Consider the following 19894-nt stretch of genomic DNA (forward strand, 5'->3'; position numbering starts at 1 on the left):
GAAGAAGAAAAGAACATAGATACAACATCAAACAATCAAAATGTACATCCGCCCAGTCCACGCAGAAACACACACCCCGGCCCTGCACGCCTTCATCAGGGACCACCCGCTCGGGATCCTCATCACGGCCCTCCCCGACGCCGGCATCCAGCTCACGCACATCCCATGGGTGCTGCAGGACACGTCCGAGACGGAGCTCGGGGTGCTGCGCGGGCACATGGCGCGGTCCAACCCGCAGGCCAAGACGCTCTCGGCGGCGGCGGGCACATCGGGCAGCGTGGTCGAGTCCGAGGCGACGGTGCTCTTCGACGGGCCCCCGGGCCACTACGTCACGGCGAGCTTCTACACGGCCACCAAGCCGGCGACCGGCAAGGTGGTGCCGACGTGGAACTACAGCGCCGTCAGGGGCTACGGCAAGGTGCGCGTGTTTTTCGACCACGCCGGGCCGCAGACCGCCGACTTTTTGCAGGCGCAGGTCGAGGCGCTCACGGGCCACTGCGAGGGTCACGTCATGGGCTACGAGGACCAGAGGCAGTGGCGGGTCGGGGACGCGCCCGATCGGTACGTTGACGTGATGAAGAAGAGCATTGTCGGGGTGGAGGTGGTGCTGGAGAGGCTGGAGGGCAAGGTCAAGATGAGTCAGGAGATGGGGCTCGGGGACCGAAAGGGGGTGGTTGAGGGGTTCAGGGCGTTGGGGACCGAGGTAGGGAAGGGGGTTGCGGATCTGGTCGAAGTTAAGAGCTTGGAGAGGGAGCGTGCGAGCGAGAAGGGGAAGGTGGATGAGGAGTAAAGGAATGTGCAAAGGGAAGGTGGTTTGAATTAATTGACAGGGGGGGAACAAGTGAAAGTGGCGATTTGGGGTTGCATTGTTCCATGTATTTTTGGTTTGCATTCCATGGACGTTTTACCATTTTTAAGTACCTTACCTACCTAGGTAGCATAGTGACCTATGTACCCCAGAATTCCAACACGAACAACTGCCGGATAAAATAAGACAAATCTCATGCTTATCCGTCCAGATCGGACCATAAACGCATCATCCAGGGGTAATAGCTTCTATTCCTGAGTTCCCCGTGTCCAAGACATACGCTAATCTTCTTTTCCATTGATCCATTGATCGATTGATGTACTAATTACAATACGCACATGTTTTTGCATTTTTCCTCTAATCGGATCCAGTCAAAGGTGTTTTGTTGTTGCAACGACAATCAAGCACAGCAATGTGGGAAATTCTCCGCTTCCTTTTGCGCTCCAATGACGGAGCTGCCCGCGAAGCTTAGCCGGCACTGCGTCGTATCGCTTAGAGGTTCGTGGCGGAGAAGAACATGGCCCCGATGACCATCTGGGTTTGCCTTGTTGCGAATGCCAAAATTGGAGGCTCGTGACGCAAGGATCATGACTTGAGTTGCTGTCATGGTAAAATTACCAAAAAGTAAACAAACTCCTATAAATACGTCCCCCATCACGGCGCAGAATTCTTTGCACCATCTTGGGCATGTCTCTCCAAGGTACGGCGCCCTCCTGCTCTCTACTCACGGGTTCTCTACCGCAGACATGCGTCTTCCTCAACTCACATTCTGGCTGGCAGCCATCGCCGCCTCGGTCGACGCCCAGTCGCCTTCCCCTCCCGTCTTCACCGACACTGGCGACTCGGCTCTGGCCTTTGACCTGTCCCAGGTGACGCTCAACCAGGGCCGTTTCCGCGACAACCAGGACCGCACCCTGACTTATATCAAGTTTGTGGACCTGAACCGGCTGCTCTACAACTTCCGCGCCAACCACGGCGTGTCCACCAACGGCGCCCAGGCCAATGGCGGCTGGGATGCGCCCGACTTCCCCTTCCGCAGCCACATCCAGGGCCATTTCCTGACGGCGTGGGCCAACTGCTACGCCGTGCTAAAGGACCAAGAGTGCCGCAGCCGGGCCGAGCAGTTTGTCGAGGAGCTGGCCAAGTGCCAGGACAACAACGCCGCCGCTGGTTTCCAGGCCGGCTACCTCTCGGGCTTCCCAGAGTCCGACATCACGGCCGTGGAGCAGCGCACGCTCACCAACGGCAACGTTCCCTACTACGCCATCCACAAGACCATGGCCGGGCTGCTGGACGTGTGGCGCAACGTCGGCAGCACCAAGGCCAAGGACGTCCTGGTCAAGATGGCCGGCTGGGTCGACACGCGGACCGCCCGCCTGTCGTACGCCCAGATGCAGAGCATGATGGGCACCGAGTTTGGCGGCATGAGCGAGGTGCTCGCCGACATGTTCCACCAGACCGGCGACGAGCGCTGGCTGACGGTGGCGCGCCGCTTCGACCACGCCGCCGTGCTGGACCCGCTCGCCCGCAGCCAGGACTCCCTCGACGGCCTGCACGCCAACACCCAGGTGCCCAAGTGGATCGGCGCCGCCCGCGAGTACAAGGCCACCAAGGACCAGCGCTACCTGGACATTGCCCGCAACGCCTGGGACTTTACCGTCGAGGCCCACACCTACGCCATCGGCGGCAACAGCCAGTCGGAGCACTTTCGTCCGCCCAACGCCATCGCCGGCTACCTGCTCCATGACACGGCCGAGGCCTGCAACACGTACAACATGCTCAAGCTGACGCGGGAGCTGTTTATGCACGACGCCGCCCCCGGCATGAACGACACGGCCAAGTTTGACTTTTACGAGCGCGCCCTGCTCAACCACCTGCTGGGCCAGCAGGACCCGGGCGACGGCCACGGCCACGTCACCTACTTTACGCCGCTCAACCCCGGCGGTCGCAGGGGCGTCGGTCCGGCCTGGGGCGGCGGCACCTGGAGCACGGATTACGAGAGCTTCTGGTGCTGCCAGGGCACCGGCATCGAGACCAACACCAAGCTGATGGACAGCATCTACTTCCGGAGCCGCGACAACAACGCCCTGTACGTGAACCTGTTCATCCCCTCGTCCGTGCAGTGGAGCGACAGGGACGGCGTGGTCGTGACCCAGGAGACCGAGTTCCCGCTCGGCGACGCCACGACCCTGACCGTGTCGGGCGCCGGCGGCGGCCGCTGGACCCTGTCGGTGCGCATCCCCAGCTGGGTGGCCGGCGGCGCCGAGGTCAGCGTCAACGGGCAAAAGGTCGGCGGCGACGTGCGGACCACGCCCGGTGGTTATGCGGCCATCACGCGCGAGTGGGCCGTCGGCGACAAGGTCACGGTTCGGTTGCCCATGAAGCTGCACACGGTCGCCGCCAATGACGACCCGACCCTCGTGGCCTTGGCCTACGGGCCCGCCATTCTCTCTGGCAAGTATGGCGACCAGAGCCTGAACCAGATCCCGACGTTGGATCTCGGCAGCGTCAAGAGCACGGGCAAGTCTCTGGAGTTTGCGGCCAAGGATGGCAATGGAGCGGACGTGACCCTGGGACCGTTTTATGATGCCCACGGAATCAACTACAACGTATACTGGAAGGCAAAAGGGGCGTTGCCGACTGTTTGATGCGGCAAGAGAATAATTCCTGAACGAAGCGATGTGTGTTAATATGATAATAATATATGATGAATTGTGGCTACCTCCCGAGCATGAGTGATTCCCTGGTCAAGGTTATGGGCATGTTGGCTGCCAGTGGCGGTATTTGCTGCCGTTGGCACTCGCACATCAAATCTGGGGTGCTTCATATCCGGCCTATGTATAGTATATACATTAGCATCATTTACGTTTAAATCTGTACAATAAACAGCCTCCGCAATCAATCATACCCCCAATAAACATTCCCAATAACAAAACACCAACAGCAGAGACCGTAAACGCCGAGCTATAGTTCCTCTCTCTATAAACAATGTTTAGGCCTTCGCCCTCTTCACAGCCAAACCTTCTGAAACATGGCGTCGTACAAATCACCGACCCAGCCACGGCTCCTGCCGCCGCGCGCGACCACTCCCAGTCCACCAGCGGCCCAGACGAGCGCCCCGACGAGGGCACCGCCGTTGATCAACAGCCAGGACCGCCTCCTTCTCTTCCTCACGTCCCGTCCGACCACAGCCGCGCTGCTATCCCACGCTGCACCCTGCGCCAGCCCCAACCAGCGCGCCCAACCCCACACCACGTGGCCGGCCGTGACGGCGAGGAGCGACGTGTAAGCAACCCAGGCGACGGCCGGGTGCCTCGCGAAGCCGTGCGCCACGTACGCCAGCCCGACGTCGGCGCTGTCTCCCTCGACCAGCAGCGGCAGGCCGCGGTTGACAAAGGCGTGGGCAAAGACGGCTGCCGCGGCGCCGTAGCCCGCCGCCGCCGTGTACGTCAGCTGGGGCCACGCGCTCGGCTCCCGGCCCCTGCCGCGGCTCTTGGCCGGCACCATGACGCCGGGCGTGGCGCCGCCGTAGCGCTTCAGGTTCTGCGAGCGGCGGACCAGTCGCAAGGCCAGGCCCGAGAGGATGTGGGCGGCCAAGGGTGCGGCGACTAGGAGAGGCTCGGAGATTCGGGTCTGGTAGATCTCTCGCGAGAGGAGGAGGTAGGATTCAGACGACGAGACGGAGCGCGTCAGGAGCGGGACGATGGATGTGGTGGCGAGATGGACTGTCGTGAAGATGGAAAAGGCGTAGGACGAGTAGCGTTGGATGCGGGCCACTGTGTGTTGTTAGCAACGACTTTTTTTTTCTCTCTCTCTTCTTTTTGTTCGAAAATGGGACATAATGCAGGTGTGACGTACAGTAGTAAACGGCGCCATGGCCACTCCCACTCAGGCCGAGTGACGACCCTGTGCTTCCTGACGCAGAAGTATTGGCGATGGACGCAGCTGTAGTTGAGTCTGCGTCGGCAGCCTCCTCTGGCAGCGGCGGGAGGTCCTTGTCTGTTTCTATGGGCGCCGGGTCGAGCTGCATGAGCGAGATGAAGGTCTCGACCGAGGATTTTGTGTTTAGGGACCGGGAGTCCATGGTGGTGTCGCTCTAAGGTTGTGCTCTCTTCGCGGTATCGTCGCTGTGTTCTCTTTGGCCGAGTTTTTGTGTTTTGTTTTTGCTTTCGGACGATGCCGAGGTTGTAGATGAATTCGAAGTTTGGCAACCAGAATGTCAAGTTCCCAAACCAAAAGTCTGGGGAAATCTGGGTCCGGTTTGTTGGGAATTGGCAATGGATGGTGTGTGAATGGTCATGTTTATGGTCATGGGGCGCGCCTGTTGAATCACGCTGTAACCTGGATTGATGAAGCTACAGGGCACGGGCCGCGTTGCATATGCGGATCCGCTCGCTGTGGATTTTGTTTAGAACAGTTGACATCACCGCCGGCATAGAATTTGGTCCCCTTTTGCAACTTTGCGACAATTCGCCAACAACCTTAAATCTAGAATTCCACCTCTCCCGGTTCTCCAGAGCGCCACAGAACAACTATCAAGAACGAACATCACCTTCAAAATGCCTCCTGTAAGTCGAAACAGACACAAAGTATCCCTCAGAGCAATTGTCCACAGCTAACCATGCCGTCCCTTCCCGCAAAAAAAAAAAAAAAAAAAAAGCGACACCAAACGCTCCCACCTGCACAAACATCCTCGGCCCGCGAGGCCCTGCAGTCCTTCTACTGTCAACTATGTAGCAAAGGCTACAGCCGAATGAACGATTACGAGGCGCACCTGTCGTCCTACGACCACTCCCACAAGCAGCGCCTCAAGGACATGAAGGCCATGGTCCGCGACCCAACTGCCGCAGCGCGTGCTCGAAAGGCAGAGGCAAAAGCGGATGGCGTCATCAGCATCAAAATTGGCGGCGAGGATGGCGGCGCCAGTGCCGGTGGCTTCAAGAAGGGCGGGTTCAAAAAGTCTGGCTTCAAGTCTGCCTTTGCGCCTGTCGAGACAGTGCCGCAACAGCAGGCTGCCATGGAGGAGCAAGGCAGTGGCTCGAAGAAGCCAGAGGATGGTGCTGTAGCGACTGTACCTGGTCACGAGAGGGTGGACAGAAAGACCGAAGATGGCGAGAGCGACACTGAGGACGAAGGCTACGAAGTCTACGATCCACGACACCCGACCGACTGAATACTTGTCTCCTCACTGGCCTACCTCACTTTGGACATCAGAACTACAGAGGATGGCAAGAAATGCCGGCAAAACACGACTATGGGCCAGCTTTGGTAAACTCTTGCGTAGGAACCTGGCCCATCCATGAAACGCTACAGACAAAGAAAACACCACCAGCGATAGCAACATTACATCCTGAACCTAGGTACATTACATCTGATGCTGCCCTAGAACCGGCCCAGGGCCTGAAACAGGAGCTGTGGTACTCTGAGCCCAATTCTCAGGGCTAAATTGGCTCAAATCCCTCTCCAGCATCCCCATCATGGACAAATTGCCCGAGAACCAATCCCCCAGTTGCGCGTTGCCCAACTCATAACCGAGTCCCGGCTGCTGCTGTTGATGCTGCTGCAAGACGCTCAGCCCAGGTTGCTGCTGCGGCTGCGCAGAAGGCTGCGGCGGCATGAAGCCGAGGTCCCGGAAGTACATGTCAAACTCCATGTTGACGGGGTACGTCGCTGCGCCATTCTCGGCCTGGGTTGCGGCCAATTGCTGCTTTTTGGTCTCGAGGTACATGGTCGCCACGTTGACGAGCGCGTTGCAGAGGCGGTGGAGCTTGCCGACCGGCTCGCTGATGTCGCGGCCGACCTCGAGGGACTTGACGAACTCGGTGAGCCGCGCGAGGTCGTCGAGGTTGGAGGTCTCGATGACGTGGCAGAATATGACGATGAAGGGGATAAACGGAGAGTATAGAATTGTCCTGTTTTTGATTCATGTGTTGTTTTTTGTCAGCATGAAACTCGACGTTTCGTTTGTTTACTCACCTCCAAACAAGGTCAAAAGGAGAGAACAAAAGAGAAAAGCATACCAGTGGATATAAGCTGTCGCCAGGTCCCGACTCTCGTGCATGAGTTGCATGCACCCTTCATGCGCCTGCATGGCCTCCCTCGCAACCTCGATGCATTCTTGGTTAAAAGTCCTCGGGATGCCGTCGCCTGCAATATCGCGGCCGTCGGCGGGGATCGCGCGGTAGCACAGGGCGAGCGAGCTCAGCATCGAGACCCGGTCTGACTTCATGAGCATGTCGAGAACGCCGGCATCGTACTTTTTGTCCCGCGACGCCTCGGGCAGCTGGTAAATCTCCATGCTCGGCAACATGTCCATCATGTTCCTCAGCTCGGCTGCCAGCTCCCGCGCCGTCTGCAATCGCCTTTCGACCGGCAGCCGCAGCGCCGCGGGGCTGTAGAGGTCGTCGTAGATGCGGCCCTGCACGTGCGCGTGCCGCGCCCACATGTTGATGGTGTCCCGGTATTCGTCGTATTCGCCCATCCGGCCCACCTGCCGCGGCACCGTGATCTCCTGGTCCCTGATGACAGATGCTCGGCCCAGCCGCAGCGCCAGCCCCTTGTCGAGCGTGTAGGCGAAGAGAAACAGAAGCTGCCGCTTGCTGCTGGAGGCGCCGTGGTCGTCGCCGACTGAAGAGCCCACCGACGCCCCACACCCGTCGTTGCTGCTGCTGCTCCTGCCGCCGTGATCCATGCTGGCCGACCGCCGCGCCGTCGTCTCGGCCCCAGCCCGATGGTAGCCCATGGTCAGGCACATCTGACAGGCCGTGCTGCTGAGCTGCCACGCCAGGCTAGGCTTGGCCAGCTCGATGGCGTAGCTGGTGCCCAGCAGGAGCGCCTCGACGTTTTCGCGCTTGGCCGGCTGCAGCAGGTTGAACTGGCTCAGCGCCGCCTCGAGGTTGACGCGGCACATGTAGTAGTAGCGCTGGTATTCCTCGTTGGAATGGGCGCCGCCGTCGTAGTCGTTTGTGGAAAAGGCGCGCTCCTCAAAGACGTAAAAGAGTCCCGCGACGGTGATGATGTAGTCGGCCTGCGAGTAGTCCTCGGTCGCAAAGTAGACGCGTCGGCAGTGCTCGGTGAACTCGTCGACGCCGATGAAGGAGCACATCAGCGTGAAAGTCACCGGGATATATTCTACGTCGCTGATGTGTAAGCATGGAGACTAGGCTTTAAAGGCTGTGGCCTTTTTGATCCGGGGGATGACAGGAGAGGCAGTGAGGGAAACCCGTTTTTGCACAACTAATGCACGTCAAACATAAGCGGGAGCAGTGAGGGTTGTGCAATAATGGGGGGCCAAGACAAGGGCAGGAAACAAGAACTCAAACAGACGCTGGGCATGATTGCCTTTGAGCTCCCTCAATATGTCAACCACGACATTGAGAGGGGGCAAGGGGAGGTCCCGAAGGCCACCGGGCGGAAGTAATTTTTGGTTCAGGAAGCGAATGTCGGCAGTGGTGCTCCCGCGCTTCTGCATGTGTACGATCTGCTGGAGGCTGGATAGGGCGCTGTGGAGGCTCGGGTTGTCCATGACGTGGGCGTGGCCAGGCTCGAGCGAGGTGCGGCCGACGGCGAGATGGAGAAACTCGGAAGCGAAGACGGTGTGTGCCGTCATGGACGAGTCGCCCTCGAAGGGAGCGTCCGCATCCGCCTCGCCTTCTTCAGCATCCGAGTCGGTCTTGACGACGGCCGCGTGGCGCTCGGCACCGGGCGACGATGTAGACGACGTGACCGTCCCTGGGGTCCCGTTGTTTTGTGGCGGATGGGGTTTATTGAGGGGCTTGGCGAGGGGCTTGTCGAAGAAGGATGCAGAGCCTGTCGACGGCGCTGGCGTCTGATTGGTGTTTGACGAGGCCTGCTTGATGAGATTGGGCAGTTGGTGGAGGATTTTCTCTATGCGACCAAGCCGATCCTCGATCTGATCGATTTTGCGTTCACTGCGCTCGCAGTCATGGTCAGATGTATGACAACTCCAGTGACATCAAGCTGCCAGTGTTACCCAGTATGAATAACCAAATGGCAAAAAGGAGGAGACATCTATGATCTGCCCTCAGAGAGTTGCCCTTTCGGGACTCTTGGTTGTGGAGGCACCCGCATGGCTCTGTCCGCGGCGCTCCGGATCCCGAACGAATGAGGATTGCCGTTGCACGCCATGGGGCCAAGATGCCGGCAGCCAAGGAGATGGATTGATAGAACGCACTATTGAGTCGATATCAGAACCCTCTGACGGGGTTCTTTGGGTCTTTGCCCAATGCCAGTGGACGAACATGTGCGTCGGGCCGTCGTGCAGTTGGAGCACGGTGTATTCTTGTCGCAGCGGATCTTGAACAGGATCGTGTCAATGTCTTGGTATGGTATGGTATAGGGCTGAGAGAGTGAGAGGAATGACTTACCTTTCGAACGCGGCATTGATCACACTATAACGGTATGTTTATATACAGTTTAGTACGTGGCATGTTTGACTTTTGAACCGGGGCCTTCCTGATATCGTGAAAAGTCATGTCCTTTTTCTCTTTTTTCTTTGTTTTCTTTTTTTTTTACCATCTTTCCTTCTTGTTTCCTCTTCACTTTTTCCTATTCCATATTTGCTGTATTTACACCAGCATTGGTAGAGATACTGGTCGAATCCCTATCGCAAATACTCTTCTCCCTATCACAAAAGAGTCTCTATTTGAACTTTTAAACATTTCCACTCACCGCACGCCTAATGCTACCATCATCGCCGTCAATCGACGTATCCATTGTCAAGCTCTAGACAATTGATAATGACTAAGGTAGGTTGGGTGGTATCGTTGCTGGTCGGTCGAAACGGACGGCTCGGCGGCCGAGCAAGCAAAAAATACAAAATTAAAGCCCGCTGGGAGAGGGCTTAACTGAGCTAGAACGAAAGTGAATAAAAAAGTTCAACCGCAACTTGCTACGCAACTGTTAGATTCGTCCAAAGTACCTTTGTTCTTCAAAAGGAATGATCTTACCTGGAGCCTTTCGAGAGACATTAACTTCTTTTTCTGCTTGGCGATGCACGTATTCCTTTTCGTGGATGTGATTTGGCTAGAGCTCAAAAACCGCGTCATGAGAGGCGGTGCAATCGACGTATTCTTGCGAACGGAGCCCGCGGGCGCCCGCTACTGTGCGCTATCCCCACCTGGCACTGCAATTTAGACTTTCCAGCAACAGGAACTTCCGGGAACACTGGTCGGCTTGGCTTGTGAGCTTTTCAATACTGTACAAGAATTCTCGTTTGGTTACGGCTTGTAAAAAAGATGCGTCAATTGCGTAGCGCGAAATTGACAATTCGTTATACAAACACATATTCTACATATTATGACCTCGTCTTATTCGTATATTTCGTAAAGAGTATATCAGCCTCCCAACAAGACACAGACCAGCTATGGTATACTATGTAAATCTTTGGCAATGAGGGACCAAAAATATCCCGGCATCCTGTTTCTCTCCAGATCCCCTCCTCTCTGAAACCTAACAATGGACGAAGAAGCCTAAATTGCTCGAATGCAAGGGAACCTGTTCTTAGTCACGTGCTCAGTTTTCTCTCACCGTTTTACTAATGCAAGTACATGTGACTATACAGCATTTCTAATGCTTAAAAATGTACCCAACCGTATACCAAGGGTTAAATTGGCTGATGTGATAACCATCATCATCAGACAAATATCCGCAACCCGCCTACCGGCTCCTTCGGGATGCGGCTCAATTCTCCGACCGAGTGGGTCCGCTTATATATCTGCCTCTCACCGGTGCGGCCTTGGACGTCAACGCTGAAGGTTGGCTGCCGGTGGCCGATTCCGTATCCCGATAGGAGCTCCGGTTAAGGGCCATTTAATCTGATGACATGTAACCTGGTTTCAAGGCGCCATTCATGTCCAATTTCGCACTAGACACAGTGCTCATTGGTGTCAACTGGTTTGATGCTTTGACAAAAGGGACAAAAGATCACGTAGATATGAACTATCAAGGAAAAGCAGGAAGGAGCCTTAATTGTGCCTCCGCCGTTGCATGGACAGCAATTGTTCGGTTTACCGCCTGGCTTGCACCCGTTAGAACAGGAGAATTGATAGGTACCTTAGGTACTTGGTGATACACACATGGTCAGTAGTATGGTACAACATAGCCACGCTATAATGGTCGTTCAAACCTCTGGCTTGGCAATAAATGGTACGACGGAAGTCGGTATTACACGGTCTATTTTCCTCCTACAGTATTTCTTTCCCTTTGTTTTGTTAACGAACCAGTCAACGTTTTGCAGCTACTGTAAGTAGGTCCTTGATCCTGACTCAATTAGCAACTATTTCCACCATGCGCTAAGCTAGACCAAGGCGGTAAGCCACCTCCAGCGGGAAGCCGACTTGCTGCCAGACATCTCATCTTCCAGCGCCTCCCGTTGGAGGGGCTTTGCGCTAAGGGACAGGCGACGTGAACTGGGGGGTTCCACTACTTCTGGAGAGGCCGGTTCCTCTTGTTCCTTCGAAGCATGCATGCTTGGCTTTGGAACCCCGCTGTCATGCAAATCTTTAGGTATGAACCACTCTCGTTACAAAACAAGAAGAGGATACGGTGAAGGATCCGTCCAAATAAGCGGTCAATGAAATTGCGATTGCGCGATCGAGGGGGCACTGGACCACGTATCAGAACCTGCATGCACAGTTGACGTGGGCAAAGGACCACCAGGGGAATGGCGTTCTTTTGTTCTATTTTTTGCTTGTCAAGTAAAACATGCCGTTTCTTTCGGTTCGGGGGCATTTTGGCCAAGGTGTATTGTGGAAAGAGTCAGGAATGAGGGGTCAATTGTCAATGGCCATGGGTGCCAAGGGTTTCTCCAGATCTCTGGTTCAAGATTAGCTCCCTGCGCTTGCAGCCGTGCCCGAGTATCTGCAGAAGATCCAAGGTCTCCTTCGGGTAATATAATTTTCTTGTAGGATGCCTTCTGGTTTTGTGTCAATCTACTCCAGAAATTCTGTCTTATTGAATAGACGTCTCGCCAGCGCGAGTCGGAATGTTGGGGCCAGCCTGAGCAAACCAGGAACTTCTGTTCATTCCAAACTGTCCTAATATCGTCCAGACCGACAAAACCCTCCGCAGGATTTCAAGAGAGAAAAATACCACTTGGACAAGCAGATAATCTATCTTCATGCAGCCAAGCAGACGAAGCAAGCGGCGGAAGCTGGCAACCTGGCGATAAAGTGCGTGCTGCAACTCTTGTCTTCTCCACATAATGTCTTGCTGTTCGTCTACAAATGTCCCCCCGGGCTTTTTTGCAGTAGCAAGAGTAGGTAGGTGGTAGTGGTGTTAGTGCCCAACTGAGGGTCTTTTCGCAGTGGAACTTCAGTGGGGTCGTCGTGAATGATCCTGCAGGTGGCCGCCCAGTGATCGCCGCACTCCCCAGCTCCGCGCACACAAGACTTGCATACACACACGCCTCAACAGACCCTCCCATTGGGGAGACGGAAGATAAACGACCAGTCAAGCAGTTGATAGATACCTGAATCAATTCCCGCTTGTCTCGAAGCGCTCTGTCCACGAGGGACCCAAAACGGATCACACTACACACAATCTACATGTGCATTCGGAGGGTGTGGAGAGTGGGGAGGGGCAGGCTAAAGGATGATGGAACAAGGGCGGTCAGCTGCCCCTCCATCTTGTATGTCGGGTGGTTCTTCGGCCGGAGGGGTATCATGTGGTTGATTGATGGAGGTGGTGGTGGTTGCGGTGTGGTGATACGTAACGATGTAGACTGTACCAAGTTGAGAAAAGGCTGAGGTCTTTTTTTCTTCTTTTCGTTCATGCTCTTATTACATAGTAGGTTATCTTTCATAGAGGAATTGGTGTTGCCGGACATGCCAAAATGACCCAATGGCTTGTGGTGGACGAGAATGAGGCAGCGGAAACCAGGCAGTCTTTCGAGTGACGCGGCCCCTCGTGGATGAGCAATGACGCCCAGCCAAGCAATGGGCACAACTCTTGTGTAAAAAAAAAAAAAAAAAAAACTCCACAGAGTGGTTGGATCGCGAAGTTTCGCCTGCATTTTTGTGGCGCACGCTGATTTGTCCTGAGGAGGTCGCGATATCCTCGGAGCCTGGCCAATACCTGATTCCAATTGGAATTCACAGCGTCATTTGCTCTGCCCTGGGTTGCCTGCAAGAACTGCCACGTCGGTGATTGAGGCTGACATGATGGTAATACAAGGCAAGAAAGGTACCTTGTTTTTTATCTACTTAGTGCCAATGCCCTCACCACGGTACATAAATTCCACGCTGGAAATAGTAATCAATTTCCGAGCCGGACTTCAAAGAGCACCAACTCAGGCAGGCGTCGCTCCGCCCCGCGGGTTTGAACTTGTCAATGCTCAGCCAGACAGCGGGGTATTATATTTGAACCAATTTGGTCACGCCAGCTTACTTGGTACCTCAAACAAACTGCTTACGGATCAATTGTCTTCCACAGTGTATTCGATAGGGCTCTAATACTTTCGGTGATTTCGCAATTGACAAAATACACTTTGGTACCGTTACTTTCGTGAGAATTGTGATGGGTAAAACACCTCGGTCTTATCGAACCTTGACACGCAGTGAATTTACAGTAAGGCTTTATCGATTAAAGTCGTCGGCTCCATACCGTTGGTTCCCAGCTCAGCTTAGCGCCACTTTTATCGCCAGTGCACCGCAGGCGGCAAACGCCAATGCCGTCATCTGATTTGCTGCCATGTGCCAGTTCTCCAGTATGGGTCATCAAATGACTCACAAAGTGCCAAAACTGCGCCTTGCATCATCAATTCTAATCAATCCTCACAGTCATCCACCAGGCAAAGCTGTACGGTACATAACAAACTCAGCAATGGGTCAAATCAATCAATCAATTGGCGTCACAGGGGGGCCATATGTTCTCGTCAGGTTCTCGTCGGGAGCCTGATTGGTCAATTGGCTCCGCTGCACCCTACCTACCGATGTTCCCCCGGAATGACGCTGTTGTTGTTGGTTTCTCTACGATCCTGCACGCCTGCCTGACCGGCCAGCTACATACCGATTCTCTGCTACAGTACCGTACCAATCCCACCGCTACCCGCTTGTATTTTTGGTTGCACTTGCGCGAAAGTCATCAGAAGCCGCGGCCAGTTTCGGGTGGTATTTTCATCCCAATCTGCGATTGGGTTTCGATGGCCCGGCATGATGGCCTCAGCAAGCTTCGGTTCCTGTCCGGGAGCGAAAGGGCCTCAAACGGCGACAGAGCATGAGAAAGAAAGAAAAATCAGCCCGAGTAATCGTCCTATTGCAGGTTCGGCTCGCTTTTCCTTTGGTCAATTCTATTTTCACTCCCTGTTTTCTGTGTCTGTGCCGGGATTTTATTGTCGGCTCTGATGGAACAAAAAACCCAATTCGAAGCTTCCCCTCCTTTAAGCGCCAGTAGCACACAATGGCGGCCAGCGCGCCTTTGTACAAAGCCCCATGAAGAAACTCAGGGAAGCATCCATGCCCTCGTACTCTTTTAACCCTCAGTCAAGGCCGCTAGATCCACACCAGACATGTTGCATACCTACCTAGGTACCTTACCTATCGCAATCTTTTCCCACGGACAAAGTCCTAGACCCCCCTCTCACGAAACGCGCCATTAGTTGTGGGCTTGCGTCCTGGGATTAGGCCCGAGTTCTTTGCTTGTAAACACAACAGCGGTCAAATATGTCTGCAATCATCTACAAAATCATGTGTTATCACTATTTTCCAGCAAGAATCCCCCAGAAAATGTGTGAATTGGTTCCAGTAGCGCCGGCCTGACTTTCCTCTCTGCCCGTTCTTTTGTTTTACCCCTTTTGTACCCCATTGCTGCCCCTCCAAGTGCAGGCGGGCCCATGCATGGGTTCTCGCTGTAATCACCTTGTGAGACCCTTGATGTTGGTTTGCGGGCGGTACAGCATGTCGGGATTGGACAGCTGGATCGGAGGGGCAGTGGACGGTACCGTATGTACCGCGCCAATTGATCAAACCCCCGAATGCGAGTTCGCGCCAGATAGGTATCCAATCATGGGTCTTTCGTGGGTCAATTGCATATTCGCATATCATTCTTAGTGGCTTTCATATTGGGTATTCCAATTATCACGTAACAAGTTGTTTATGGGACTTGCCATGACGAAAAGACGGCAATGAGAAAGAACATTATGCATTGCGCACTCTGGAGCCCAACAAACTGTACAGTACATACTTGGTGTGGTATACCCCAATGGCCTGTGCCTCAGCTGTCACTTTGTACTGTAAGTTAGATTGGGCGGATCTGGGGAACAAGGATGTCGCCCGGCTGTGACTCTTCCATCCCACTTTGTTCCCCACACGCCACTTCAGAATGCTAACAGAGATGCATCTCAAGGTCCGAACCCACCCCCACCAGGTTCCTGTTATTGTAATAGTCCGACAGGGGGGTGCGAGTCCAGAAAGGCCTACCGACCTGCCGCTAATCTACTCCCTAGATAGCAAACGTACCGTAGGTGGTACGGTACCTTGCTGTCTAGTGACAGAGGGCTGGCGCCCACGGTACTAACAGTCAATGGCGCTTACTAAAACTTGCACAAGGTCAGTCGCAAAGGCTAGTCTGCTCTCTCTCCAGTGTGAGGTAAATTTCAGCCAACAATGGCCCGCCGTTGGATTGCCGGCGCCACTGATGAATATGTGGAAGAACTCAAAAGACATGAAATCCAAGAGGGGTTTGGGAAAAAGAAACACTCAACAATAAGAATCAAGGTGGGGGCAGTAAATACCACGTACCAATCAGGCAAGACGAAACGGGAATGATGAGACATGGACAGGGCTATTATGTGCACATGCCATTCCCAGCGGGCTACTAACAGACAGTGTTTCGCAGGAATACCACAACCATTCGTCAGCCCGTGGGATGATATGGGGGATGGATGGAGCGGAGCTTTCGGGACACAATCTTTTGCGTCTCAGCAAGTAAAGTACCCGGTACCTGTACTTGTACCCGTGCCCGTGTCTACACATCGCCGCCATCTGGTTCCTCTCTGTTGGCTGCATATTCCATCAAGTCAGACAGACTACAGCCGCAGGGTTAGCTAGCACTTGGGCCAAGTTTGCTGCATCTTAATAAAGGAAACAAACATTCGACGTCTTTGGCATCTACGGTAGACACACACGTGGGCTGTCTGCCGTCGTTGCTTAGGTTACTCCATGTATGGCAGATGTGCAAAGCGACTTAAGGTTGGGTAGGTATTCTTTGTCGGTGTGGTTGGGCTGCACGCTACTTGAGAGTATAGGCAAGGCAAAAATTTTAAAAAAAAAAAAAAAAAAAAAGGTAGGCACCAGACCACGGATTCTCTCCTTGTTGGCCACCTTTTTTTCCCCATCACAGTCATTTGTCACTCGTGGTGTGCTGCCTACGACCCAATCCACCCCCTCTATTGGTTGGTCCACGTCCTTTTTTACTCAGTATGAGAGAGGTGTGTCTCCAGTGACACACGGTCCAGTTCCTTCTCCCTTGAATTCTTTCATTCATGGACATGCATGCACCACCAGCTGCTTGATTGCTTGCTAATGCAATACTGCGGCTTCCCTTCCTCTTTTTTTACTTTCTACCTTTATCTCCTTTTTGTTTGCCCTTTATAAAGAGCAGGATATCGCCCACTTTCACTTTTGGCACCCTTGGCCGCAGAATTGGCCTTTTGTCAAACATAGCACGTAAACCATCGGTTCGTCTCGCAACAATCAGGCACCAATTGATTCGATTGCGTGGCTCCCCCAGAACAGTTACGACTTTGCCACACCAGCAATTCGACGACCTTCTTTCTGACTGTCTCCTCCGCCTCATCCGTCCCCGCGCTGGCTGACAAAACCAACCCCCGGTCGGAATTAAGCAGCAAGAGTTCGCCCGCGCCGCCCTGTTCAATTCAATTCAAGACTGCGGACGAACAAACACAAACTTCTGGGTCGTCTGCCATCCATCCTTTTTCTTTGAACCCGACAACTCAATTTCTTCATTCAGTGTTTCGATTGTTGAATTTGATTCAATTCAAGTCAACCCGACAATTCTCGCAAGACTTGCGCGCCGCTGTATCTATCGCTGCTTCTACTGCACCAATCAACACACCGACAAGTCGACGCAGATCATTCTCCGCCCATCTACCTAGTCAATCAGGTTTCCGCATTGGGCAGCAAACTACACCAGACACACATACACGCACTTACAGTACTTCATTCGGCGACTCTCCAAAGTCTGCTTGCAAGAAGAGAAATAAGTGCGTGCGGAACTATTCAACGACAAAATTATCGCTTCGGAGTCGCATCGCTTATGGTCAACTGATTTTTTGGCCATCGGCGACATTTTTTTCGGCTTTGAAATAACCAAGAACCACCAGTCTTACGAGACCGATTATCTCCGATAATCCCACCGAGTTATATCAATATTCGACAATTTGTGTGTGGCTGCTGCCTGCATCGTCACTCACCCAACCGACCAAGCCACAAAATTACTTGCAGCTACCTGCACTAGCTTCGAGTATAAGTTGTTCATCATCTGCCCCCAGAATGTCTTTACACGACACATCCACGAATTCCCCCCAATATTGGAATTCCGCCCAACCCAACATGGACGCCACTATGTCAGACATGCCTTCGTCTTCTACAGACGACTCCAAGTCCATGGCTATCCAGAGTTTGATATCACCTCCAATCAAGTCTCACGACTCGTTCCAGCAGAACACTTTGCCACTGGACCTGAGCGTAGCAGTCACTGCCAAGTCTTCCCGCAATCAGCCTGCAGTACACCCGCCGCCCTCGCCTCCAGTCTCCCAGAAGAGCTCCCCTGAGAACCAGTCCAAGGACTCCCAAGATATCAACGACGGACGGCCAGGGTCGAGTGGCAGTCTCGTCGACCCCGTGCTATACCCAGGCGCCACCATTGATGACCCTCAGCCACTGTTTCCACCCACTCAAGATGGCCAGGTGCAAAACCGCGAGTCGCAAGACGAGGAGATGATAGATGCCCATATCGCCAGCAGGCCGCAGCAAATGTTCATAGAGAGACCGCCTCCTTCCAGAGAGGACTATCAGCTGTGCGTCAGTTTCGTCTCAGGGATGGTAGGTGCCTACATGAGAGATCGTAAGGGATGGCTCAAGATGTGTCGCGCCGAGCTCCAATCACAGAACAGAGCCAGGCGCGAAGCCGAGAGACAGGCAAATCAGACTGTCCACAGGCCGATCCGGCCTGCACCACAGCCTCAACCGATGCGCAGGGTACCGTCGTCCTCATCAGCCTCACGGGTATCCAAACCTAAGCGGGCGCCTACTTCCCCTCGTTCACTCCCGATTCAACGAGTGGTACCTTCAAAGCCAGCTCCAGCTCCGCCAAAGCCAGTTGCACCTCAAGCATCTCCAGTCCGTTACGCATCTGTCCTCGCCAGACCTCACGTGACAGGAGTCAACCCCATCGCGCCGCGGCCAATGACACAGGACACAATGCACCCTTCATACTCGCCGCCTCAGCCGCTCAAGCGCACGGTCAAGGCCACAGCAAAGAAGGTAGAGAGCGACAACCTCGACGCCAAGAAGCAACCTACGACGCGGGCCGACAAGGACTTTGACTCGATTCCGGACTACTCTCCTCCGCTGTCATCCCTAGACAGCCAGAAGCCAGGCTGCATGAAGGTCGAGTGGCGCGGGCAGCACATGGACCTCAGCCGCGACCCGCTCGTGGGCCTGCTGCACAAGGAAGAGGTTCTCCTGGCCGGCTGCATCCGCGTTGACTGCGCGACGTACCTGACCGCGAAGCGTCGCATCTTTCAACGCCGTCTCGAGTGCATGATGCAACCCAAGGAGTTCCGCAAGACGGACGCCCAACAGGCTTGCCACATTGACGTCAACAAGGCGAGCAAGATGTGGCAGGCGTTCGACAAGGTTGGCTGGCTCGATTCAAAGTGGATGGCGCCCCACGTCGGCACCTTGCGCGCGGCCTAGTATTCGTTGCGCACGCAACTACCTGGACGATTCAGTGTTGCATTACTGAACGTCGATTCGGGTACCTCGACCACCCCTCTTGCTCTTGCTATTTCTGCACCTACTTTTGAGCCCCAGTCTCACAGTCATATATCGGCTTTCCCCCAACATTCAACGTACGAACGTATGATTTTTTGTGTTTCATTTCTTTACGCTGCACGACGGATGACGGCTGCATTTGCTTGGGTTTACTGTTTTCTCTCAATGCTTGTTTCAGGATGGGTTGGTTTTGCATTTTCCTCACACCTTGCTGACTCCAATCATCATTGTTGGTCGATGTGCGACTACAAACAACTTTGGTTCTTTGTTTGCCATCACAGCAGGATGACAGGACGAAGCGCCTCTCTCCACTCGACATACATTAACGGACAGACATCACTATCATGTATCTATTTTCAGGATTCGTGTTTTCCTTTTCTCTTTTTTTTTGGTTTCTTCTCTTTTCTTGGGTTTACCTACACATCACATGGCATGCATGGTACAGGGGAGGTTGTCATTGAAGATACCCGGCGAGTGTACCAGACACCCAACGAAGTCGACGACGCACTCACCACTCCTTTGTTCGTTTTTCTCATCATACACTGGAGTCTCTTATTTTTTGGTTTTAAGTTATATTTTGGGTATGGGAACGGATGGATTCGGTTTCTTTCACTGGGAAAAAACAGGCACGACCAGACATTGTCTCGCCAGGGCATAATCTGGTACGTACTGCTTTTCCCTCACCATGTGTTTGGCTCGAGGAGATCAACTCGAGCCAAACATAGGGTGCCGAGTAGTCGGTGGGCATGCCCGAAAACTGCAACACCCTGTTTTACTACGGGGTTAGATACCATTACAGAACTATTGGAAATATCACATTGGAATTTTACATTTCTCTCTCTCTATTCGCTGCTGAATGTACCGTGCTTCCTACTCTGATGCACACAAGATCCGAATCTATCGCGATCCCGAATCGAAAGACGGTGTCTACGACTTTTACACACGGATCTAACCACACGCCCCCTTTTAGTAAGAAAAAAACCGCCCAACGGACTCGGCGCCTGTTGCCGCGAAACACGTGGGGGTTTGTTGAGGAATAAACTAACCA

General features: G+C 53.9%; 7 protein-coding genes across 7 annotated transcripts; 5 read left to right on the forward strand and 2 right to left on the reverse strand.

Annotated features, from left to right (window-relative positions):
* Positions 1-40: 40 nt before the first annotated feature.
* Positions 41-790, forward strand: MGG_09031 (uncharacterized protein; the record flags this gene model as incomplete). The annotated part of the gene is made up of 1 exon (XM_003721257.1): positions 41-790. One exon carries the CDS (start codon positions 41-43, stop codon positions 788-790), a length of 750 nt encoding a protein of 249 aa, XP_003721305.1.
* A 595-nt stretch (positions 791-1385) lies between these two features.
* On the forward strand, positions 1386-3526 carry MGG_09030 (uncharacterized protein). Its single transcript, XM_003721258.1, has one exon. The coding sequence runs from the start codon at positions 1414-1416 to the stop codon at positions 3454-3456; it is 2043 nt and encodes a 680-aa protein (XP_003721306.1). The 5' UTR covers positions 1386-1413; the 3' UTR covers positions 3457-3526.
* On the reverse strand, positions 3523-5133 carry MGG_09029 (uncharacterized protein). The gene is made up of 2 exons (XM_003721259.1): positions 4667-5133; positions 3523-4584 (listed from the first exon to the last, which is right to left on the reverse strand). Exons 1-2 carry the CDS (start codon positions 4890-4892, stop codon positions 3818-3820), a joined length of 993 nt encoding a protein of 330 aa, XP_003721307.1. The 5' UTR covers positions 4893-5133; the 3' UTR covers positions 3523-3817.
* A 109-nt stretch (positions 5134-5242) lies between these two features.
* On the forward strand, positions 5243-7209 carry MGG_09028 (uncharacterized protein). The gene is made up of 2 exons (XM_003721260.1): positions 5243-5376; positions 5469-7209. Exons 1-2 carry the CDS (start codon positions 5368-5370, stop codon positions 5979-5981), a joined length of 522 nt encoding a protein of 173 aa, XP_003721308.1. The 5' UTR covers positions 5243-5367; the 3' UTR covers positions 5982-7209.
* MGG_09027 (fungal specific transcription factor domain-containing protein) lies at positions 6064-9841 on the reverse strand. The gene is made up of 7 exons (XM_003721261.1): positions 9778-9841; positions 9500-9719; positions 9196-9219; positions 9003-9124; positions 8135-8739; positions 6829-7939; positions 6064-6720 (listed from the first exon to the last, which is right to left on the reverse strand). The coding sequence occupies exons 2-7, from the start codon at positions 9542-9544 to the stop codon at positions 6174-6176; spliced, it is 2454 nt and encodes an 817-aa protein (XP_003721309.1). The 5' UTR covers positions 9545-9719; positions 9778-9841; the 3' UTR covers positions 6064-6173.
* Positions 9842-14724: 4883 nt separating this feature from the next.
* Positions 14725-15757, forward strand: MGG_12691 (uncharacterized protein; the record flags this gene model as incomplete). The annotated part of the gene is made up of 4 exons (XM_003721262.1): positions 14725-14843; positions 15004-15059; positions 15213-15286; positions 15575-15757. 4 exons carry the CDS (start codon positions 14725-14727, stop codon positions 15755-15757), a joined length of 432 nt encoding a protein of 143 aa, XP_003721310.1.
* Positions 15758-16247: 490 nt separating this feature from the next.
* MGG_09026 (uncharacterized protein) lies at positions 16248-19687 on the forward strand. The gene has a single exon (XM_003721263.1). The coding sequence runs from the start codon at positions 17341-17343 to the stop codon at positions 18766-18768; it is 1428 nt and encodes a 475-aa protein (XP_003721311.1). The 5' UTR covers positions 16248-17340; the 3' UTR covers positions 18769-19687.
* The last annotated feature ends 207 nt before the right edge of the window (positions 19688-19894 follow it).

Source organism: Pyricularia oryzae, chromosome 7 (genome assembly GCF_000002495.2).
Source record: "Pyricularia oryzae 70-15 chromosome 7, whole genome shotgun sequence".
Lineage (NCBI taxonomy): Eukaryota > Fungi > Ascomycota > Sordariomycetes > Magnaporthales > Pyriculariaceae > Pyricularia > Pyricularia oryzae.